General features: G+C 37.9%; 1 protein-coding gene and 1 long non-coding RNA gene across 2 annotated transcripts in view; one reads left to right on the forward strand and one right to left on the reverse strand.

The window, feature by feature from the left end:
• The window catches only part of atp2b1a (ATPase plasma membrane Ca2+ transporting 1a), a 34529-nt gene extending 21449 nt beyond the window's left edge, over nucleotides 1–13080 (forward strand). The window contains exons 11-21 of the mRNA XM_079399868.1: nucleotides 5065–5306; nucleotides 5553–5790; nucleotides 5941–6120; nucleotides 6195–6282; nucleotides 6377–6483; nucleotides 6592–6783; nucleotides 7484–7697; nucleotides 7787–7998; nucleotides 8103–8210; nucleotides 8389–8577; nucleotides 10766–13080. Of these exons, the coding sequence (XP_079255994.1) occupies nucleotides 5065–5306; nucleotides 5553–5790; nucleotides 5941–6120; nucleotides 6195–6282; nucleotides 6377–6483; nucleotides 6592–6783; nucleotides 7484–7697; nucleotides 7787–7998; nucleotides 8103–8210; nucleotides 8389–8577; nucleotides 10766–11095 (2100 nt within the window). The 3' untranslated portion in view covers nucleotides 11096–13080. The remainder of the gene's footprint in view (nucleotides 1–5064; nucleotides 5307–5552; nucleotides 5791–5940; nucleotides 6121–6194; nucleotides 6283–6376; nucleotides 6484–6591; nucleotides 6784–7483; nucleotides 7698–7786; nucleotides 7999–8102; nucleotides 8211–8388; nucleotides 8578–10765) is intronic.
• Nucleotides 11522–19702, reverse strand: LOC306859063. Its single transcript, XR_013783266.1, has 4 exons — nucleotides 19475–19702; nucleotides 18524–18608; nucleotides 13685–13770; nucleotides 11522–11867 (listed from the first exon to the last, which is right to left on the reverse strand). It is a non-coding gene; the product is annotated as an uncharacterized lncRNA (long non-coding RNA).
• Between the last annotated feature and the right edge of the window lie 3690 nt (nucleotides 19703–23392).

The raw sequence follows: 23392 nt of genomic DNA on the forward strand, positions 1-23392 counted from the left end.
CTGGAAATAAAGCACTGTTTGTTTTTATTTATATATTATATGTATTTGTAATGTGTATCTTTATTCTTAGTTTTTAATAAGAAAGATAAAATAACGACACAGATTTTTATCTTCGCCCACTTTGGCCTGTCTCCCGTTATTGTTCAAATCAACGAAAAAATCAGAACACTTTTTTTTTTTTTTTTTTTTTTTTTTTTTGTGCACAGTTGTAAATTTTAACCGGTTCTAAAAATGTTCTAAAAATCTGATCAAATAATCTAATCACCTATAATCATTCATCATTTTATCTCTCTTATAAATGCTTTCAAGTATGAAATAATCTTTTTTTTTTTTTTTTTTTTTTGTCAACTTTATTTTAATGTCATACATGTTAGTAGTTAACATGTTGTGTTGTAGTCATCCAACCAATATTTGTTGTTTATTTAATGATGTGTGTATATATATTAGTGTTGTCAAAAATATCGATATTTCGATAAATATCGATACTGAAATATCTGAACGGTACCAATATTAATTTCCCGAAGTATCGATACACCGATACTAGCCGAGCTGTCACTTTCACTTCTCTCCAAAGGCGCGTGGACAAGCACCACACGTGACCGCACTCGTCTCCTTCGCTCTGGTTAAATAGCAAAAGTGAAGTGAATAGAAAGATGACTGCTCTGGTTGTTAAAGAACACAGCAGGAGCGCTATCTGTAGGGATCTATGATCTCCGCGATGCAGAGAACACGCACGGAATCCAGTCATAAATTTACAGTTTAACGCGGAATGTCACGGAATTTGTCAAAGTTTGGATGAATTAATCAAAAGTAGGTCATTACACTTAAATCAAATCGCGATATGGACTAGTATCTGTAAATATTAAGCTGCAAAAGTCGATTTAAATATGAATCTTGCATGTTCTGCGCGTCTCTGTGTGAATGTGCTGCACCTGCGGTTGTGTTTACAAATGTGGCGCTCGCGGTGATTTCAGCGTCTGCCGTCTCAATGAGGACATAAATACATCAACAATATCTCCAGAACTGATCTGAAAGGCACTTTACGAGCATTTTACCATTTAATTTGAGTAAAACTAGCATCATATCATACACACACAGAACTTTAAAGGCATTCACGGCAACCCGTCAAAATAAAAGTTCGGTTTAACTTCGCCTATTAAAGACCATGTGCCAGAAATAGGCTATATTACTATTATTTAGTAGAATGTACATAATACTACTTACTACTACTGTCAATTGTTTTTAAAAGAAATAATCACAAAATATTTTAATTTTAATTGTAAATCCCCTTAATTTGCCAAAAATGTAAATGTTTAATTTTCATGAATTCAAATATAAATGAATTAAAATTGTTTTATGCCTTCATCTGATATCCAGTAAAATGTAAATACACAACACAGAATTTCTGAGGGGGAAAACACATTTCATAAGGCTACTGTAAGAATAAATAAAAATAGTTTGTATGCATTCAAATAATAGACATGCTAAAACACAGAATTTGGTAACAATAAAACATAAGGTGAGAAAAAAATAAAACATTGCATACGGCCCTAAACGTGTCATTTTTGTTACACTTTTAATACATTAAATGTTAAATTGTATAATTTTCCTGATTTTAATCAATTAGACATGCTTTTAGATTAATAGCATTTAATTTGACCATAAAAAAAAAAAAAAAGAATCCAGAAAAATTCAAACGAAAAAAAAAAAAAAAAAACGGAATCCAGAAAAATTAAAATGGAAAAAATTGAATGTAGAAAAAAATTAAACGGAATTTGGGGAAAAATGAAACTGATTTCATAGGGCCCTATATCTGGAAATATTTTGGTTATGAAGCAAATGAGAATATCAACAAATAGAACTTTGGATTTTAATTGGTACATGTATTAGTAAACGTTAATTTCAATTAACATTTAACTAAGATTAATAAATAAATCAACAAATGCAGTACCTCAAGACATTTTTTTTTGTTCATGTAAAATATACCGCATGTTCTCGACTTGTTACATTTATCTTTAAATTAAAAAAATTACCCCCTTAATATTGTGGCAGTTTTTTTCTCCGTGGTATCGAAAATGGTATCGAATATTGATATTTTTCAAGATATCGTATCGAAGTTAGAAATTCCAGTATCGTGACAACACTTGTGTGTGTGTGTGTGTGTGTGTGTGTGTGTGTGTGTGTGTGTGTGTGTGTGTGTGTGTGTGTGTGTGTGTGTGTGTGTGTGTGTGTGTGTGTGTGTGTGTGTGTGTGTGTGTGTGTGTGTGTGTGTGTGTGTGTGTGTGTGTGTGTGTGTGTGTGTGTGTGTGTATATATATATATGTGTGTATAAGTCGTGGCCTAATGGTTAGAGAGTCAGACTCATAATCGAAAGGTTGCGAGTTCGAGCCCCCGGCTGGCAGGAATTGTAGGTGGGGGGAGGGAATGTCCAGCGCTCTCTCCACCCTCAATACCACGACTGAGGTGCCCTTGAGCAAGGCACCGAACCCCCAATTGCTCCCCGGGCGCCGCAGCATGGCTGCCCACTGCTCCGGGTGTGTGTTCACGGTGTGTGCGTGTGTGTGCATTTGTTCACTACTCACTGCTGTGTGTGTGCACTTGGATGGGTTAAACGCAGAGCACCAATTTCGAGTATGGGTCACCATACTTGACAATACGTCACGACTTTACTTTACTTTATATTTTTTTTTGGGAGGGGGTCAAAAGTTTTTTTCGGTGAAAAAATGTAATGTTAAAATAGGGGTCTCCTGAAAAAAGGTTGGGAACCACTGCCCTAGACAAGCATAATACCCATATTTATTTTTTTTAAGGTCAGTGTAAAGTCTATATTAAATGTGTGTTCTGAGTTTGTCACACCACAAAAATGTGTTAACCACCCAGCCAAATTTGAATACAAAAAAACAACAACACCATGTATTTAAAATAAGGTATCAATCTTGAAAAAATAAGCGGTATTCTCTGCTCTCAAATGCTGGAGGCGTGTCCACTGGCCGCGCTGAAACCACACCCACTCGTGGGAAAGCTGCCGTCTCTCTTCGTCTAGCAGCTTATTTAATAAGAAGACCGAGCTGTTTTGTAAATGATCGCAATCAGGTATTATGCATTTATGTAGGGATGGGCGATAATTCGATAACGATAATTATCACGATTTATAATTGTCCTCGATAAAACGATTTGAAGAGTTCGATAAATGTTCGATATAATGTTTATGCGCCAAAAGCGGAACGAAACAGCGCGACTCATTTGAACTGTGACACACAGACCGTTTATCCGCTCGGATCAAAGTCAAATTGCCGCGCGGCACGAGTTCACTAGAGCAGAATCGGATGTGTTTACTCGGTCACGCGAGCACTGAACAGCGCTGTGAGATCCAATGTGAAGTGATTTAATTCAGCGGAGAACACAAACGACTCTGTGGTAGTTTAAAGCCAAACAGCAGAAACATTGTGTGCAACGAGACAGTCAGAAGGCTTTTCAATCTACACATTGCCATCATTTACCATGGATTTACTGTAGAAACACTCACTTCACCATGGTATTGTGGCAGAAATGTGGGATATTCACACTGAATTTTATTACAGGAGTAATGGTATATAATTATGTATTTGTGATTTAAGTTATAGCATGTGTGCATTTATACTGAATGTTTTTAGACTTTCATACAAATAGGCTACCTAAAAACCATATAGGCCTAGTTATATTTTTTACCATGGTATTGAGGTGCTATATGTGGTTTTAATTGTTTATCATGATTTAAATGTATGCTACTATGGGAGACCAATGCTTAAAAAAAAAAAAAACACTTGCTACAATTTTTACAGATGTTACTGATTTTGATAATGAACAAAACTTTACCTCTGCATCCTAACTCAAGCTACTATCAAATGTGCATTTCTAAGTGACAAAAAAAAGTGAAATTATTATTAATAATATAATCAGGCAACCCAAACCGGTTTCTTGATTTGAAACATTATCACTCATTAGAACATGCAGAAACTAAGAAATACATTTTTCTATTTAGATATTTATTTTGTTAAGGAAAATTTAATGGTCTGGCTTCTACAACTTTCACTTTGGAGCAGAAATATGGCTTTAAACTTGAAAACATAAAGATTTGACATTTATGGTGATAATTATCGATATCGACTGTTATGAAAAAAATTATCATAATTTTTTTCGGTCATATCGCCCAGCCCTACATTTACGTGATGAAGGCATCGTTAGCTAGAGCAAACTGTTGGCTGTAGTAACTAACGGGAAGTAACTCACAATTGAGCCGTGAACCACTGATGCTAATGCGCTCTAGTTATTAGGTGTGTTCGACTTGAAACAGCACTGCAGAACGATCAGTGTATGACATCAAAGTACCCCGAGAGCGATTGGAAAGCATCAGGAGCATCTGCTCTCTATAGCTCTCACTGTACCTTGATGTCGGTCGTTATCGGTCTGCAGTGCTGCTTCAAGTCGAACACACGTCTTAGTGTTGGGGGAGGGGCTGTGCTCGGTGGCTCAATTGTGTCACCGAGTCAAGATTTAGCCCCGCCCAATAAATCCTGATCACGAAAATGGTGAAAAACTGTTTAACAATTAAGTACTACATAGTTCACAGGCTTTCAGCATTGCATTTCTAACATTTTATAATGCGTTTACAAACAATTCTCAGAATTGACTTTACACAGACTTTAAAGTAAATTAATTTAATTAAAAGAAAAATGTAAACTTTTTATTGAGCATTTTTAACTACACGGGTAAATCTCACCAGTGTTGTTGTTCTTAACTAAACCTATTAAAATTGTTTGGTAAATGAATTAAAGCTAAAATATAATATATTACATGAAACATACATAATAACATTAAGTAAACAACGCCGTTTGTAGCTCTGATTTTGAGTCAGACATGACTGAAATGAAATAACAGCAGACCATACTACTATTGATTTGGCAGTGGTGCTTCATGGGCTGTTTTGGAACAATGGCTGAATAAAATGCTTCACCTACACCTCAAGGCATTTTAATGCATATATTATAGTTTTTGTTTTTTTAACTCGTTTATCATCTTTTTCAGTCCCCTGAGAAAGAGGGAGGCCTGAATCGTCAGGTGGGCAACAAAACTGAATGTGCCTTGCTGGGCTTTGCCTTGGACTTGAAAAAAGACTATCAAGCAGTCCGCAACGAAATCCCTGAAGAGAAGCTTTACAAAGTCTACACCTTTAACTCTGTCAGGAAATCCATGAGTACCGTGCTAAAGAATGCTGACGGAAGCTACCGGATGTTCAGCAAAGGAGCCTCCGAGATTCTGCTGAAGAAGTATGCCATCCTCAATCATAAATGTTTGGTCATTGTTAATGCCTGACACAAGTTCATGTCTTAGCATCTTCTAGGATAAGTGAAACACTATAGTATTCTAGTGCTTTCCTTAAAGAACCATGTGAGAGGTGTGTCAGCCCTGAGGCTGTGTTACTGATAGATTTCCCCGGTGAAATTACTTGGATGTCTCAGTTGCTGTGAGCTGTTGGATATCTGCAATATCTTACCTGCTCTCTCCTCACCCAGGTGTTATAAAGTCCTGACAGCGACGGGTGAGGCAAAGATTTTTCGGCCCAGGGACAGAGATGACATGGTGAAGAGAGTGATTGAACCAATGGCCTCTGAGGGCTTGAGGACCATCTGCCTGGCTTACAGGGACTTTCCTGCCTCTGAAGGTGAACCAGACTGGGATAACGAGAGCGATATCCTGACCAGGCTCACCTGTGTGTGTGTCGTGGGCATTGAAGACCCAGTTAGACCAGAGGTACAAGCCTTAGCTATTTAAAAGGAATTATTTTAACTTAGAAGTATACAAAACTATATTATTTAGCAAGAGAGACTAGACTCTATTGCGCTAGCATGTAATGTCAGATAATCAGCTCTCTGTCACGCTCCCTTATTCTTTCCTGCTCAGGTCCCTGATGCCATTATAAAGTGCCAGCGTGCTGGAATCACGGTGCGCATGGTCACTGGGGACAATATTAACACTGCCCGCGCTATAGCATCTAAATGTGGCATTCTGCAGCCAGGAGATGACTTTCTTTGCTTGGAGGGCAAAGAGTTCAACCGAAGGATCCGTAATGAAAAGGGAGAGGTGAGAGGCATAATTAATTAGCAGCAAGACTCGCAGAAACACACAAACTCATAATACAATTCCTTTTTTTCCAGATTGAACAAGAGCGGATTGACAAAATATGGCCTAAACTCCGGGTGCTGGCGAGATCTTCGCCGACAGACAAGCATACATTAGTCAAAGGTGCTTAGAGGCTCGCTCTTCCAGTATGAAAAAAAATTATAATTTTGCTCCGTAATGTCATGCTGTTTGTTTTGACGCATGTCTTTTCCTTCAGGTATAATTGACAGCACTGTTTTGGAGCGGAGGCAGGTTGTGGCTGTAACGGGAGACGGCACCAATGATGGCCCTGCCTTAAAAAAGGCTGATGTTGGGTTTGCCATGGTATGTGGGTCTACCTGACGTGGCTACAGAAAAAATTATTCCTCCAAGGATTCTGTGTGCTAGATTTAGTTTTGAATGGCTTTTATATAGTGTGCTTTTTATTCTCAGGGCATTGCCGGCACAGATGTGGCTAAAGAAGCCTCCGATATCATTCTCACTGACGACAACTTCAGCAGCATCGTCAGGGCCGTCATGTGGGGGCGGAACGTTTATGACAGCATTTCAAAATTCCTCCAGTTCCAGCTCACTGTCAATGTAGTGGCTGTGATCGTGGCCTTCACTGGAGCTTGCATCACACAGGTATCACTATAAAAAGCTCTCTTCTAGCATGAGGCAAAATGACGGAGTTGCGACTGACGGAGCTGTTAAGCTAAATAGTGCAGCTCTACATGAAGGATTGCATGTTAACAGATGCACCATGTTGGCTGATGGAAGCAGCTGATTGCTACCCATCCTGTGTGAAGTGATTGGAAATTGTTAGACTGAGGCAGGAAGACTTGCAGGCAGTCAGCATGGGGCCTGGCACTGCTGTCCACAGGCAAAGTCCAAAATGAGCCAGCTATCCTCTGTTAAATGGAATGATAGTCGGGATGATTGCAGTTGAGGTCCTGCATTATTGCATAATGAATGGGAAGATTACATTTGCGCTTTGCATTGCTGTCAGTAGCCAAGGCTGGATGTCGCCTCAAGCCTCAGGTGTTTCGTGTGTAATTTTCCCTGGAATTTGCTCATGAGCAGGCTGATTCGGTATCAGACCCCACCAAAATTTCAGCACCTGTCATTCACAGCGATCTTGTTTATTAATTATTGTCTAATCTGATTTTTTTTCAGCACAGTATTCACATCTTTAAATTCTAGAGGAAATGGAAAAAAAAAAACTTTGTGAACAATTCAGTACTCGTGCAAATGCACAGCTGAGAGGGTGTTTTTGAATGTTGTGAAGGTGGCAGCAGTGAATGAGGTCAGAACGGTCACCTCCTGTTATCTCTCACTCTCCCAGGACTCTCCTTTGAAAGCTGTACAGATGTTATGGGTAAATCTGATTATGGACACATTTGCCTCTTTGGCCTTGGCCACTGAACCCCCCACTGAATCTCTTCTGCTGAGGAAGCCTTATGGCCGTAATAAACCCCTCATCTCCCGGACAATGATGAAGAACATATTGGGTCATGCAGTCTACCAGCTCACCATCATCTTCACTCTACTTTTTGCTGGTAAGAACTTACAGGACATGATTGAGCCAAGTTACAACAGCATAAATCAAACGTCCGCTACAATGTTTTGCTTTCTTCTCATTTCTCAGGTGAAAAGATATTCGACATTGACAGTGGACGTAACGCCCCTCTTCACGCTCCTCCTTCTGAGCACTACACCATTGTCTTCAACACCTTTGTGTTGATGCAACTGTTCAATGAAATCAACGCACGGAAGATCCACGGAGAACGAAATGTTTTTGAAGGCATTTTTAACAACATGATTTTCTGTTCCATCGTCTTTGGGACTTTTGTTATTCAGGTATGCAGTGAGTCCTACAAATCCATGTATGAATGCCCATAATCAGAGTAGATTTAGAAACTGGTGTGATCTAAGCATGTCATGAACTCATTTTTTTCACTTAGATTGTGATAGTGCAATTTGGAGGAAAGCCATTCAGCTGTGTGGGGCTGAGCATTGAGCATTGGCTATGGTGCACCTTCTTGGGCTTTGGGTGTCTACTATGGGGACAGGTGAGCATCATCTGACTTTTCCTCCCTATGTTATACAAAGCAGCTTCTTGTTCTCAAAAACACCAATCCAAACTCCTCAATCGTAGTAGAGCAGTGCCCCCTAAAGGCAGTGAACCAAATTACTGGACTCTTTTCTGTATGAAATGGCCACTTGATATACATCTACGCCCTCATTCAGATCATCTCCTCGATCCCAACGAGCCGGCTGAAGTTCCTGAAGAGTGCTGGTCATGGAACGCAGAAGGAAGAAATCCCAGACGAGGAGTTGGAGGAGCTGGAGGACCTGGAAGAAATCGATCATGCGGAGCGTGAGCTCCGCAGGGGGCAGATCCTCTGGTTCAGAGGGCTGAACCGCATTCAGACTCAGGTAACCTCTTGAAAACCACAAAACTCTGCAGTCCAAGCTCAGGAACCCAAACGCCCGCCTTGTTTAATCAATTTTGATTTTCATTCCCCTTTCTCTGATTATGGTTTGAGTTAGTACTCCCTCCAATCGATCCGCCACTTATGGTGACCTTATACTGGTGGAAGAGGGTTTATTAATGCAGTTTGTCAGTGCAATAAGCCGATCAATGCTAAAGGCAAATGTCAGGTCAGGTTCTTTTAATTCAGTGCCTTTTTTTTCTCTTTCTCTCAGCTGCTCTGTCCCTGTCTTCTTTTTAATGGGTGCCCTTCTTTCTCTATCCCTTCTCTTCTCACTTCTTCCTCTTACTCTCTGTCTTTCTCTCTCCTGTGCGTTCTCTGGGCCTATCACACTCTCTGATTCCTTCCAGATGGATGTTGTGAGTGCGTTCCAGAGTGGAATTTCCTTTCAGGCAGCCGTCAGGCGCCAGCCCTCCAGCACCAGCCAACAGCACGATGTAACCAATGTTTCTAGCCCTACACATGTAGCCTTATCTCCTGCTACTGCCTTCAACACCGCTTCTGCCACTGTCGGGTGTGAGTGCGTGTTTATTAGTGCATGACAATTAACATTTCCTCCTCTCGCCCTAACGGTCTTCATTCTTCTCCTAATGTCTTTCCTTCTCTCTCTTTCTCTCGCTCTCTTGTTCGAAACCAAATGTATCTCGAAACATCTTCCACATTGCTTCTCAATGTTAACGGCTGTGTATCTTAAGTGTTAAGGTTGAGGTTTCTGTGTTTGTGTTTGATGGCTTTGGCTGGGTTCTCATTGACGAAGAGTCGTTGTCTAATCCCGTCTGGTGTGTCTGCAGCCCTGCGTGTGCTCGCCAGACTCCTAGTCTACTGCGAGTAAATTTTTTTGAGTATACGCCCATGGTCACACCGATAACCTGACCAATCGCAGCAAATTGTGTCTTGTGAATGGGTTTGTGGGACATTTTTAAAGGCGGCGTTCTGGTAAGTATCTGTAGGATCGAACGAGGTGATTAACGAGATGTTGTGCTCTAGTTTAGACAAAAATTAACTTCCTCTCCTCTTCCTGCAGTTTGTCACATTTCCTGTGGTGTCAGTTCACTCATTCTGTGACAATGGCGTTACTGTCCGTACTCAACATGGTTTCCTCTTTCTCGCGCTGTCTCATGTTCTACTCTGTGCCAGTTTTATCATCCTCTTTCTAGCTGTCTGTCCTTATTGATGTAACTTTATTTTACAGGGAAGATATGCGACTGGATGAAAAGCTGGTGGAATCATGTTGTTTCTGTTTGTCTTTCAGCTCGATTTTTCTAATCACATCAATATTTCCATCTTTCATCAGGTCCTGGCTGTCCACAAACCCTTTTTCTCTGTTCAGGGCACTTTGTATTCTGTTTGAAACTGTCTCTTGTTGTAGTCTTGCTAATAATAAACACATTGGGAAACAGGGTACGACACTGACTGCCGCATATTCCTTCTTAGATTCTGTGAAATGTGTCATGGGCTATACTCAAAGGTTTACCTCTGTTGAAACACAAGGTAGCACTGCTCTGCATGGGTCCAGTTTGTGAATTTACTTGTGCTGGTTAGCTTAAAGTTGCTTGGCTGCTTTAAAGTTTTGCGTCTCGACTTCACAACATAATCAGTGATCGATCCCTCCCCCTCCAATACAAGCATGCCCGAAAATATTAACCTCATGTGTTGAGCTGTGTCCTCTGGGGTTACCTTGGCCTCTATCTTTTCCTGTCTCTTCTGTTCTCCCTCTCTTTCTCATTTGTACTTTGAAAAATTGGCTTTGTGATTTTACAACCGAGAAGATGCCCAAGTTCTTTCCAGTTTATTTCTCAATCCTTTTGAAAAGAGGATATTCTGTCCCTCGGTCAGAGGATAAGCTCACCGTAACACAAGCATTAGGTTTTCAAGAGTTTTCCCACTCTTTTTCTATCTCTGTTGCACGACATCTGAACGCTCACACACTCTCTCGCTCTCAAACGGTTTTGGTGCGCTAACCTCACTGCTCTCCACTCATCAATTAAAACCAGCACATTTGGCCTTTGGTTTAACCTGTACTTATAACAAACAAAAAAAAGTGATGTACGCCTGTTGTGTATGTGTGTGTGCAAACGAGCAGTAGATATCTGTGAGTGGCAAGGCTGACTTTGCATCCCGTTCTCCCACAGATCCGAGTGGTGAATGCATTCCGCAGCTCGCTGTCGCCCTATGAGGGCCTGGAGAAGCCAGAGTCTCGCACCTCCATCCACAACTTCATGACCCATCCGGAGTTCCGGATAGAGGACTCCGAGCCCCACATCCCCCTCATCGACGACACTGACGCGGAGGACGACGCCCCCACTAAGAGAAATGCCACACCCACGCCTCCTCCCCCACCCTCGCCCAATCAGAACAATAACGCCGTAGACAGCGGCATCCACCTCTTCCTGGATCCCAGCAAGCCAGCCACACCCTCAGCTCCCGGGAGCCCCATGCACAGCCTAGAGACGTCCCTTTGATCAGCTCCGCCCCTCGGTATGACACAAACACCTGCTCGTCTCCAGAGACTAAAGCCTGGAGAACTCATTGGATGAGAGGGGCGGAGCCAAGGAGCTCTCTTGAGCTTAGCTCTTAGCTTTTGCTTCTTTTTATCTGGATGGTGTTGTAAATGTGTTTTTTTTTTTTTTTTTTTTTTTTTTTTTTTTGCCCTTTGCTTATTTAAATTCTGCATCATTTGGCTGTTAATATTTTGAATTATTATTTGTTTTTTTTGTTTTTGGAAGATACAGGTCTGTTTACAAAGTTTGTAGATACTTTTTTTTCTTCTGTTTGTTGGTGGAAGAGCTTCCTGATGCAGAGAAATGGGGACAAATGAAATGAGATATTTCAGATACTGCTGTATTTTCAGGAAAAAAGGGTGTTTCTATGGAAACCAAACTATTTTTGCCTGCAAGTTTTATTTGTTATATATTTGTAGATACATAGAACCTTCAAGCCAAATAGATAACACTAAGGCTTGTATAGCAGTGAGCAGAGGTATTGAGGTCCATGGGAGGTTTTTTCATTGGACGGGTGAGGGGAGGGAGCCGTAGACGAGGATCTCTGTCCATAAATCTCCTCTCATACTTACTACTTCACCCCTTAAAGTCATCGTTGGGTTTATTTTTAAGTTCCAAGAGTTCCGAGTTTCATGTCTCGTTTAGAAGTTAAGGAGTATCTGAAATGGCTGGAGCTGGAGTCTTCACGCTTTTAATGGTGTGATTTTTGAAGTGGAGGCTGCACCAGGTCCGCCTTTAAAGAATGAATGCATCTGTTATTTAACTCTTTGAAATGGTCCACAATCAGTTCATTGACATCAAGTCATTAAGTTCCTGCCAATGTTTCATAAGTTTGTTTACTCAGGCTGAAAAAACAACAACTAGCAGATTGAATTGAAAAGGATGCAATGATTAAAAAGTCAAGCATTTTAACTTAAGATTGTCTTTTAGGTAGTAAATTGCTGTCTCCGTTAAAAGGAAAATAAAAGGAAAATGAGTAAATTGTTTTCAAAATTTGTTTCATGTTGCTTTTTTGATTCTTTGGGGGGAAAAAAATCCTCAAGTGTTTTGTTTGTTGATCATATGAAAAATGATAAAGTTTGTACTTTCTATTTTCCTTCTTATTCCATAAAGATTGCTGTCAGTTAAAAAAAAATATTGCTGCATTTGTTTGTAGAACATATTTAAGACCTGAAATACTGGAAACGCAACGGTAACGCAAGGAATCAACATGAAGACATGCATATAACACTGGTATCGCAGCACAGGGTACTTTATTTCAGATTCCCAAGGAACGTTTTGATACAGACCATATAAATAAATTGTATTTTTATGCGGAAATTACAACATCTCAACCTGCTGAACCAGACCTACAGGGATTTTACATAACTTATATTCACGGGGGGGGCGGGAACTCTTTAAACAAGGGTCATGATTGGTTCTCCAAGTAATATATTACTCAGGGTGGCTTATAGCATGAAACTTATGGTCAAAATACTAACATGTTTCGTGTTTTTTTTGTAATGTTTAGGAGTAGATTTCTTTTTTGGCAGCAGGGTTTCAGTTCAGACTGTTGCTTCTCTCCACTCGTTGGTTCATTAAGGGTGTAATAAAGGAGAAGGAAGAAAAACAGGAGAAAGGGATTTTCTTCAGTCATGGCAACTGCACTTTTTTTTTTTCATTTTACATGTTTATTAAATAAAAAACTGCTTAAGTTTGCAATTTAGAGCAGATATATTTAAAGAATCCATAACTTTTTTTCTATAGCGTCTTCCTATAATGGGAATGAATGTTTATCCATCTGTTTTAAGGATTTGTTTTTTGTCTTGTTTTTTAAATCTTAAAGTTTGGAAATAAAAGAACATGTCTGTTTATCTTGCGCAATGTAAATGGATATCGTGATTTAACATTTTAAACTTGTTGAGTATCGTGTATGGTTTTTAAGAATAAAAGTTGATATTTAGCGTAACTCAAGGGCCATGTTTTCCTTCATGTTCAGCACACTTTAGATATACTTAATACATGCAAGATTTTTCTTATACAAAATCATACTAAAAATAGTCCATACAGCTATTACAATTCTAAAGAAGCCAAACAATTTGTGTGATAAAGACAATTAAGTAATCACTGGTTTAAAAAGAACCAACTGAACAGAACAACTCGAGCATAATCCAGTTGTCAAGTTTATGAGTCGACTGGTGCTTTTCAAAAGTATGGTTATGAAAACAGCTGCAACATAATCAATCAGGCTGCATATGCTTCCTTCGTATTGCAGGCCAAAGGAGTAAATCTATCTCCAGGTTTAATGTATAGAGACATTACATGTAAAGGCCGCATGCAGACACTAGTCAAAATAGAAGTTGCATTCAGTAACAATGTAAAACCATGCAATTTATATATATATATATATATGGTTCTATTTATTTACATTAGGCAATTTATTATAGATAATACAAATCTAATGTAAATTACTAACATTTCAAATATAGTGACTTCAAAATGAAAAGAAGGATGGTAATCTTAAAGTTTCATTTACAAACCAACAACACATCGAAATGTTACAAGCATTACCTTATGAGCAGATGTCCATCATTACAGTCAATGTCTGTCCACATGCTTATGTTGGCTGGATGTAATGTCCTAACACATTTTGAATTCTGTAGGGTAAAGAAAATTTTTTAAAGAATTCAACTGATTAAACTTACACTTTATCACAGTATGTGTCTGTTTTGTTTGTGCATGGCTGGAACGAGTGCTGTTGAGTGACATGATTCTGTTACAGAGCTGTCATCTGCAGGACTAGTTATTCAAACAGTTTGCACGTGTTGTGATGACTATCATGAAGCACCATGTTGTCAAGGTGTCAGACTGAACCTGAAGCCTGATTATGCTGCCTTGTGAAGCGGATGGGAAAATGCACCTCAGTTTCACCTCATATTTTAGTGCCAAGCGTGACACATACGTTAACATTTTCTTTCCATTTTTTATTAAACGTCTATGAGGCGGATGACAAACAGTTGATCGTCAGCTACCTTGTGTGGCCAATAAGTGTTTCAAGCGTTTCATGAAATGACAAACTGAAGTTATAGGTATTGTTGGTGAGACGGCCAAGATTTAAATTTTATATATTTTACAACAGGTGTGTCAAACTCAGTTCCTGGAGGGCCGCAGCCCTGCAGAGTTTTGTTCCAACCCTGCTCCAACACACAAGCCATGTAGTTTCAGGTGTGGATCAGGTGTGTTTAATTAGGGATGCATCTAAACCAGGGATCCTCAAATCAAACCCTCTAACCCTAATCAAACGCACCTGAGCATGCTAATCAGAGTCTTCAAGATCATTAGAAAATCACAGGTAAATGAGTTTGATCAGGGTTGGAGCTAAACTCTGCAGGGCTCCGGCCCTCCAGGAACTGAGTTTGACACCCCTGGTTTAGACCCAACACCTGAAACAGATTATCAAGACTTTTTTTAAATACAAAATGTGACAAAATTCATTTTAATTTATGTTATTTACAAGTTATGTATGTGCTATTAGTTTAAGTTTGACAGAGAATTAATAAGGTTTTTAATTACCATCATCATGATTGTTAGTACATTTGATACAACACTTGCCATGAACACTGATATTGTGGCGTAAGAAATGGTTTGAAATACTCTTTTTCTCACTTTTTGCCAGTTCATGTGAGACAAGGTTTTTTTCTTTCTTTTTTAGTACAATCTACTGCAGATTCAATTTTGAGCAGCACAAAGTGTTTTTAAGATCGTCTTGATGTACTGGAAATTAAGTGATTCATATTCCAGTAAAAAATGACCAGCCAAGCCCACATAAAATGCTCGGAGGCTCAGAATATTATTATTTATCTTTTCAAACGTCATAAAATCTGTTTCAACAACTGATTACTTATCTGTCGATTTCGGTTTAAATCCTACAATTGTTAATATTTTTCATCATGTAAAACAGAGGTCTTAACAAAATTGATCCAAAAGCGTTGTGTCATGTTGTTAGGCTCAGTGTCTCAGGTGATAAACCATCGTTTTAGTCCTGAGCTCAACTCCCACTATTGCTAAAGTTAAATTGTTAAATCAAACAAAGTTCCTGAAATTGTCTTCCTTGTAACGAAAACCACAACGGTGCAGTGGTTTAACATGTTGTTTGCAGATAAAGATAATGCTGTGATTGAGACATGGGTTCTAGTGTCTCACGCTGCAAAGTATAATATAATACAGTTTCATCCTATAATACAAAGCACTCAATAAAAATGCCACCCAAAATATTTTTTGCTACACAGACAAAGTGGTTCAGGTGCTAAAGTATTACGCTTTGGTTTTGGAGTCCTGAGTTTGAATCCCACTATTGCTTTTCTTAAATTGTGGTTTTAATTATTGTATGTATCTGAGCTGAAAACCTAAATAACCATTTAAACAAAACCTCTGCAAAGATAAAAAAGTTTGTTGCTCAGTGGCTGATTGCCTGTCATGTCAAATCTCAAACTGTTGGTACAAATTGCAGAGTTGCAAATATTTTCATTATATAAAACAAATCTCTGCATAAAACTGTCCAAAACATCCTTCTGTTTATCAGACTCAGTAGCTCAGGTGATAAAACATTGCTCTTTTAACCTTGGGAGCCCTGATTTCTTTGGTTCAAATCCAGTAACTGTAAGTGTTTTTCATCATTTAAAGAAAACCAACAGAACACTCAGGCCCGGTTTCACAGACAGGGCTCAGACTAAGCCAGGATTAAGCAATAGTTCAATACTTAAAAGCAATAGCTTAAGTAATTTTTTATAAACATACTTAGAAAAAAATATTACTGGGGTGCATCTTGAGACAAAACAAAGGCACTGATATATTTTAAGATCAGTCAAGTTTATTTCAGTTGAAACAGCTAAGACTTACATTTTAGTCTAGGACTAGGCTCAGCCAAAAGACCCAAAATTTTTATCAGACTCAGTGGCTCAGTTGGTAGAACGTTGTGTTTTGGAGTTCTGTGTTCAAATCTCACAACAATTATTGTGTTTTTGATGCTGGATCTAAACAGATCCAGAAACTCCACAGACTCTGTGGCGTAGTGGATTCAAATCCCATGTTTGCTATTTTCTTCATTATTTAAAACATTCAAGTACTCAATAAATCCCTGTACAAAACCTCCACTGAGCTAACAGGCTCAATTGCTCAGTAGATAAAATACTGGGCTTTGTTCTTAGAGAACCGAGTTCAAATCCCACTTTCGCTTTTGTAGTTAATTTAATGATTTAACGAAGTTAAAATAGTAAATAACCCTTAAAAACTAATGTTTTCAACAGAAATTGGCTGATTACATGCCTATTGTATGTAAAATCTTGTTTCAAATCCAATAATTGTTAATGTTTGTCATCATATAATACAGCACTCTTAACAAAACATGTCCAAAATATACAAGGAACTTGTCAGACTCAGTGGCTCAGGTGATAAAGCAATGTGTTTTAATTTAAGAGACCTGATTTCAAATCCCACAATTGCTACTATTTTTTTCATCATATTACACAAAGCCATAAATAAAACCCATCCAAAACAACACTCAGCAACACAAAATCAGTGACTCAGGGAATCAAGTGTTGTGTTTTTTGGCTGGGGGTTCTGAGTTCAAATCCTACTATTGCTTAAGTAAAATTTTAGTCATTGAATTGAACAAAGCTTTCTAAATGGCTATCTTTACTGTGGAGTCCACAGTGGTGTAGTGAATAAACTCATGTTGTATGAGCTATAGTTACAATTATGATGTGGGTTCAGATTTTAAACAAAACTCTCAATAAAACCCAGTTCAAAACACAGTCCAAACCACACCCCAAAACCACAGACTCAATGGCTCAAGAGATAAAATGTTGCGTTGAAATTTAGGAGACCTGAGTTCAAGTCCCACAGTTTCTTACTTTAAATTGTTGTCATTAATCAAATGAAGCTCTCTAAATGGACACAACTGTTGTTAAAGCCACAGTGATACAGCGGTTAATTGCATGTCACGTGAGGTAAGGCTGCGACTGAAACATAGGTTCAAACCCCACAAAAGAAAGGTATTTTTTCCATTAAATACAAAGCACACTATAAAACTTCACCCAAAACACCTTTAAGCTGCAAAGACTTAGTGGCACAGTGGATAAGGCATTGCGTTTTAATCTTGGAGACCCGAGTTCAAATCCCACTATTGCTTATGTTAAATTACTGTCAATAAATCCTACAAAGCGCCCCAAAAGACAACTCTCAGTGTGAAAGCCACGATGGCACTAGTGGCTAAACACACGTTGGTTGCAGACAAGGTTACAGTAGAGACTTGGGTTCAAATCCCAGCTCGGTGTGCGGGGAACACACCAAAGAAAGAAAGCTGTGGCAACAGCAAAGTACCTGGGGCGGTACACCAAACAAAAGAGTGTGGGGGCAAAAGCGGACACCTGGGGCGGTACACCAAACAAAAGAGTGTGTGGGCTGGAGCGGTACACCAAACAAAAGAGTGTGTGGGCAAAAGCAGATACCCGAGGCTCACAGGGAACACTCTGGGGCGGTAAAACAGATTGGATACGCAGCCATAAGAAACACGGACTAACTGGCCAACATACCTGGGGCGATACACAGATAAGAAACATGAGGTGACTGAAATACCTGGGGTGGTAACAAAGATGCAAACTGAAGGCCGGATCGAGAGGTGGGAGGAGAAGAGGCAGACCGAGGAGGAGAAAAGGCAGGCCGAGGAGGAAAAGAAAAAAAAAAAAATTTTTTTTTTTTTGGGGAAAAAAATTCCATCCCCATTCAAATCTGCAGAGGAGGGATTCAAACCCTGATCTCTTGCATCTGGTTTAGCTCTGGTGTCTTGAGCTCTGACCACTTGACCACAGATCGCTCACACTAACTGATGTTCTCTGGCAATATTTAAGAAAAAAGCAAATGCACATATTTTGAAAAAAAAAAAAAAAAAGTAATATAACAAAAAAAAATAATAATCTAAATCTAAAATTTGATTTTCAAATCAATAAATCTCAATTTAGGGAAAGGCAAATGCATGCATTAAAAAAATATATATTAATTTGCAAATAATAAATGTCAGTTTAAGGAAAAAACAAATGCACCCTAAATGAATGAATGAATGAATGAAAGAACGAATGAACAAATAAACAAACCAGAATTTAAAAGTATGTTAAAAATTCTTAAAACTACAATGTTAATCAATTTATACTTCAGTAATACTCAACAATAATTATTTGTCTTTTTAACCTACTTCCCAGTTTTGTTGTAATTAATGAACACATTACATTAATGTATTACAGGCCACAAAACTAGCCTATATGATTCAGTAATATCACTATCACTACTGACCCCGAACTCATTCTCGCAAATGCTGTTTATATAGACTGCATGACCCTGGAATATAAGCATTACCTGTGCATGAGCAGATGTCCATCATTACAGTCAATGTCTGTCTACATGCTTCTGTTGCAGAGTAACGGTCCAAACATCCCTTATTCTGTACAAGATGTAAACAAACAAAAACATTACTCCATACTGTATACAAACTTTCAATTGTACAACACAGTTAAGAATATAAATTCACTTTTTTGTTAAGAATTCAGCTAATTGAAATGGAACTTAGATGCAGAAAATGAAAGATGAAATTATGGATAATAAAACAGATTATATAGACAGAGGTTTAAAAACTTAAAAACCAATGTTTATTGTGAAAAGCTCTACACATAAAACTGACTTGATCTACAAAATGACAGAAGGTTTCAAAAAAACATCAAGCAAATTCTGCTAAATAAACCTGAACTGTATAAATTAATGTCCAGAGTGTAACTGTAAAAGTTGGTGGAAAACATGTTTAACTGCAAATGAGACCCACAAGAATAATATTGACAGTAACATTAAATGTGCCATAAAGCAGAAGGAACATGAGAGCTTCACACAACAACATTAACAAACATGAACACATTAAAGCACTATTGCTTATTATTCTACTTAATATGCTCGAAATCACCTCCTCAGATTCACATTATAAAACTAATTCATCTTGTAAATGTCTTACTGTGAAGAATGTAAACAAAGTCTGTGATAAACCGCCATAAAACATATGACTGCCTTCATACGTGTTTGGGTATAAAATATCTAATACTTTAAGGGTTAGAGTTTCTAAAGTTTGACGCTTTTAGTCACTTTTAAGCAGAGAAAGAAAGAGCAGCAGCATCCAAACACACTGAAGCCCCGCTTTGATATATCAGCAGAATAATACATCAATACAAACTTAATTAATGACTTAAAATAAACGACAACTGCAATATAATGCGTGATAGTGATTTAACAAGAGAAAAGCACTTTATGCGTAAAGTTACTCACTCACAGGTGAGTCGCGTGACAGTCGATTCCTTCACTTGATCACAGCGCGTGTCGGTTGTTTTTGCTGATGGGGTGAAATATGTGCTTTTAAGTGACAGTCATTCAGCTGTCATCTGCAGAAAATGTACTTTTATGCCGGTAAACCGATATAAATGTACTGCAGCGACTGTCACGAGGGTGTCACGTTGTTTACAGAAATGGAAAGGTGTCATTTTGAACGTGAAACCTGCCTTCGCCGCCTAGTGGAGCGGATGGTGAACTGCGCAGTTTCTACCAGACCAGTCGTTCTTATTGTGCCACCAACAGACAGAAAATGACTCAAAGTTGGGTTCCTGACTCAGTTTTTAAACGTGTAGCTTACTTCAAATGCTCCACACTTTAAACAAACATCCCTCTTTGTTATATTAAATGTAAGAGGGGTGAATTACAGGTGGCCACCGGCTTCCTCTTGTGGTCAACATCTGTATCACAGCAGGACTGATACTGTTGCGTTCTCAGGAAAGAGGTGCAGTAGATTCCGGAAATTATCCGGAAATCAAGCATCACATGTTTGGAGGTAATGGAAATAATGAGAAAAGTATAGATTATGTATCTTTGAAACTGACAGTGAAAGGGGAAATCTTCTGGCAAGAAGGAACATAAGGTATTGTTGATCAGTCCACTGAAATTAAGCAAATGATAGGAATGATTGAAAGTGTTAAGACTGAGGACTGGATATGGAAAAAAGAAAACAACAGAGTATGGAAAAAATGTTTGTGTTTCCAGACTATTCTGTTTTCTAAAATAAAAAATAAAAAAATCTATAAGACTATAGCCGTTCAGAAGTTTGGGATCAGTAAGATTTGTATATCTTGTAAATCAGTAAGAATTTTTTAAAAGAAGTATCTTCTGCTCATCAAGGCTGCATTTAATTTAATAAACTATACAGAACAAAAACATTATATAGTGAAATATTATTGGAATTTTAAATAATGGGTTTCTATTTTAATATACTTTAAAATATCATTTATTTCTGTGATACAAAGCTGAATTTTCAGCATCATTAATCATTACAGTCTTCAGTGTCACATGATCCTTCAGAAATCATTCTAATACGCCTATTATCAGTGTTGAAACTGTGGTGCTGCTTAATTTTCTTTTTTCTTTTTTTAGAACCTGTGATACTTTTTTTTTTCAGGACACTTTGATGAATAAAAAGTTGTATTGTATTGAAGACTGTGAAATGACATTTATTTAAAAAACAAAAAAATGGGACCACAGCTGAGACCTTTGTGCCCAAATTTGTCCATGAAGGACAAATTAAGGGCTGCTATATGAAGGATGCTTGAGGGTTAAAGACGTCTCTTCTGCTCATCAAGGCTGCATTTAATTTAAAAAAAAAATACTACAGAAAACACAGTAGCCTAATATTGTGAAACATTATTGGAATTTAAAATAATGGGTTTCTATTTTAATATAGTTAAAAACAAAAACGTTATTTCTGTGATACAAAGCTGAATTTTCAGCATCATTACTCCAGTCTTCAGTGTCACATGATCCTTCAGAAATCATTCTAATACGCCTATAAATTGACTTTCTGTGTAAAGATATTTTTGCATATTTATTTGTATTCAGAGTAAAGTATTTGAGTAAATGTAATTAATTACTGTACTCGAGTATCTATATTGTTTTTTTCAATATAGAGGTGTTCCTTTTTATTTTGGTTTTAGAAAATACACGCGATTGCTCTCCTCACAAATCAAAAAAATAAAAAGACATTAATCCATACTGTGTAGCTAAACCTCAACATATTACAGTCTAAATTACATTATACATAAGCATTGATGTATCAGTAATATTCTAGTTCAATCAAAATTGAAATAAAACTTTGCTTCACAGTAAATAACAACATTGCTAAAAGGCAGATAATTGTTTCAGCACATGGACTGAATATATGATGCTTTTGATTAGAAGCAAAGCACTGCTGCTCTACTAAAGCATGAAGCAGCTTCACAAACCAACTGACTCTATTAACATCAGTCCTGTAGATTACTACCTACAAGACTACAGCTACAACAACAAAGACAAAATCCCTAAGACTAACTGAAAAACTTCTATTGCACTCAAATCTAGTAACCAGTGTTGGGTAAATTACTAAAAAAGTAATCCACTACAAATGACTAATTACTTCTTTAAAATTTTAATTTTATTACATTACTGATTACTGCATTTAAAAAGTAATCAGATTACTAATTATTAATTACTTTATTTCTTTTACTTTTCAAGTTATCAAACCTAAAAAATACACTACAAAGAGAAACTCATAGTTCTTTCATTACTTTCATATTGACTGAAAAAAAGAATACATAAGTATGCCTATTATTTGTATACCCCGATTCACTCCCAATATCAACAAAACTGTTCTTTCTTTTTTTTTTGGTTTTGTAAAATAAAGAAAACAAATAGGGTGCGCTTTCTGCATTCTCAGTCTCCATGAATATCTTCCTGGAACGAGTCACTAGAATGAACGAAAATGACATGAGAACTACAGTATATATAAAGAAAGCTTAAATTAAGCAAGTCATGTCGAAAACAAATATTCTCTGATAAAATAATCCATATTAAACCAATGCAAGGTCCAGTCTTTCCCGTCTGAGTTTGCCTATAATGTGATCATGCCCACGCACATCGCACGCTATAAGACAATCATCCACGAAACCAAGCTTGAGATGCGCGGACATGTAAACGCTCACGTCACCCCTGTAGAAAGATTCAAGTTCATCTCGGCTACTTTTTCGTTTTTGGAAGAAGACACGCTGTGAGGAATAAGCCTTGAATTGTGATGCCGACACGGTTTAATCCACCATTTGATCTCATTCTGATGAGTCATTCATATTATTACTTTATTAGTGTTACTGTGACATAATCTTGTACACATTCACTTGTTGAACTTTTCCCAAACTATAATGCCAGACTAAAATATGTTGAGTGCAACATTGTGAAATATGATAGTCAACCTTTCATTGCATCTAAATGTTGTTGGACTCTCATTTTAGCTTGCATTCTCCGGTGATACTAACTGATTTTTACTTCATTTTTTTTAACACTGCATTTGTAACTTAAGTAATGCCATTTTATTGACGTAAGTAACTGTAATCAGATTACATAAATTTAACATGTAACTCATTACTTTACTGCATTACAGGAAAAGTAATTAGATTACAGTAACGCATTACTGAGTACTGTGAATGAATGTCAATGTGAAAGCCAGGTGGCACTAATGGCTAAACACGTTACTTACATAAATGTTTTCGTTCAAGTTTCAATTTTTTGATTCATTTAATTCTTTTTAAATCACATGGACCAAAGCTCTCAATTAAACCAGTCCAAAACAACCATTAATTCACCTGTTCCAGTGGCTCAGGATGCAGGGTGTTGTGTTGGGATCATGGAGTCCCGAGTTCAAGCCCCACTATTGCTTACACTAAAGCTCATGTATTGCATTATATCCAACAAAGTGGTGCAAACACCAGCATTCAATGTGAAAGCCAGTGTGGCACTAATGGCTAAACACATGTTACTTACAATCAGGACTGCGGTGTCTTGGGTTCAAACCCCAGCTGAGTGGGTTCAAAATTTAACTGGTTTATTGTAAAATGACTGGGAGAATAGTGAAATATAAGTTCCTGCACACGTTCAGACAAGAGATCTGTGGCTCAGCGTGGTAAGAGTGCTACCTCTAAGTTTCAGAGGTTGCTGGTTCAGGTTCAAGTTCAGCCAGATCTCTGTGAGAAGGGGAGGGGGATCATGGTGTCCCACCCCGAGCTCCAGCACAATGTCCATCAGGGGTTATGCTTCTGCCTGAAATAAATTAAATTTGCTATATTTTTTTTCAAGCCCCGTCCCTTCCCCACCTACTTAGGTTACCATCATTTGCTT

Source organism: Barbus barbus (genome assembly GCF_936440315.1).
Source record: "Barbus barbus genome assembly, chromosome: 39".
Lineage (NCBI taxonomy): Eukaryota > Metazoa > Chordata > Actinopteri > Cypriniformes > Cyprinidae > Barbus > Barbus barbus.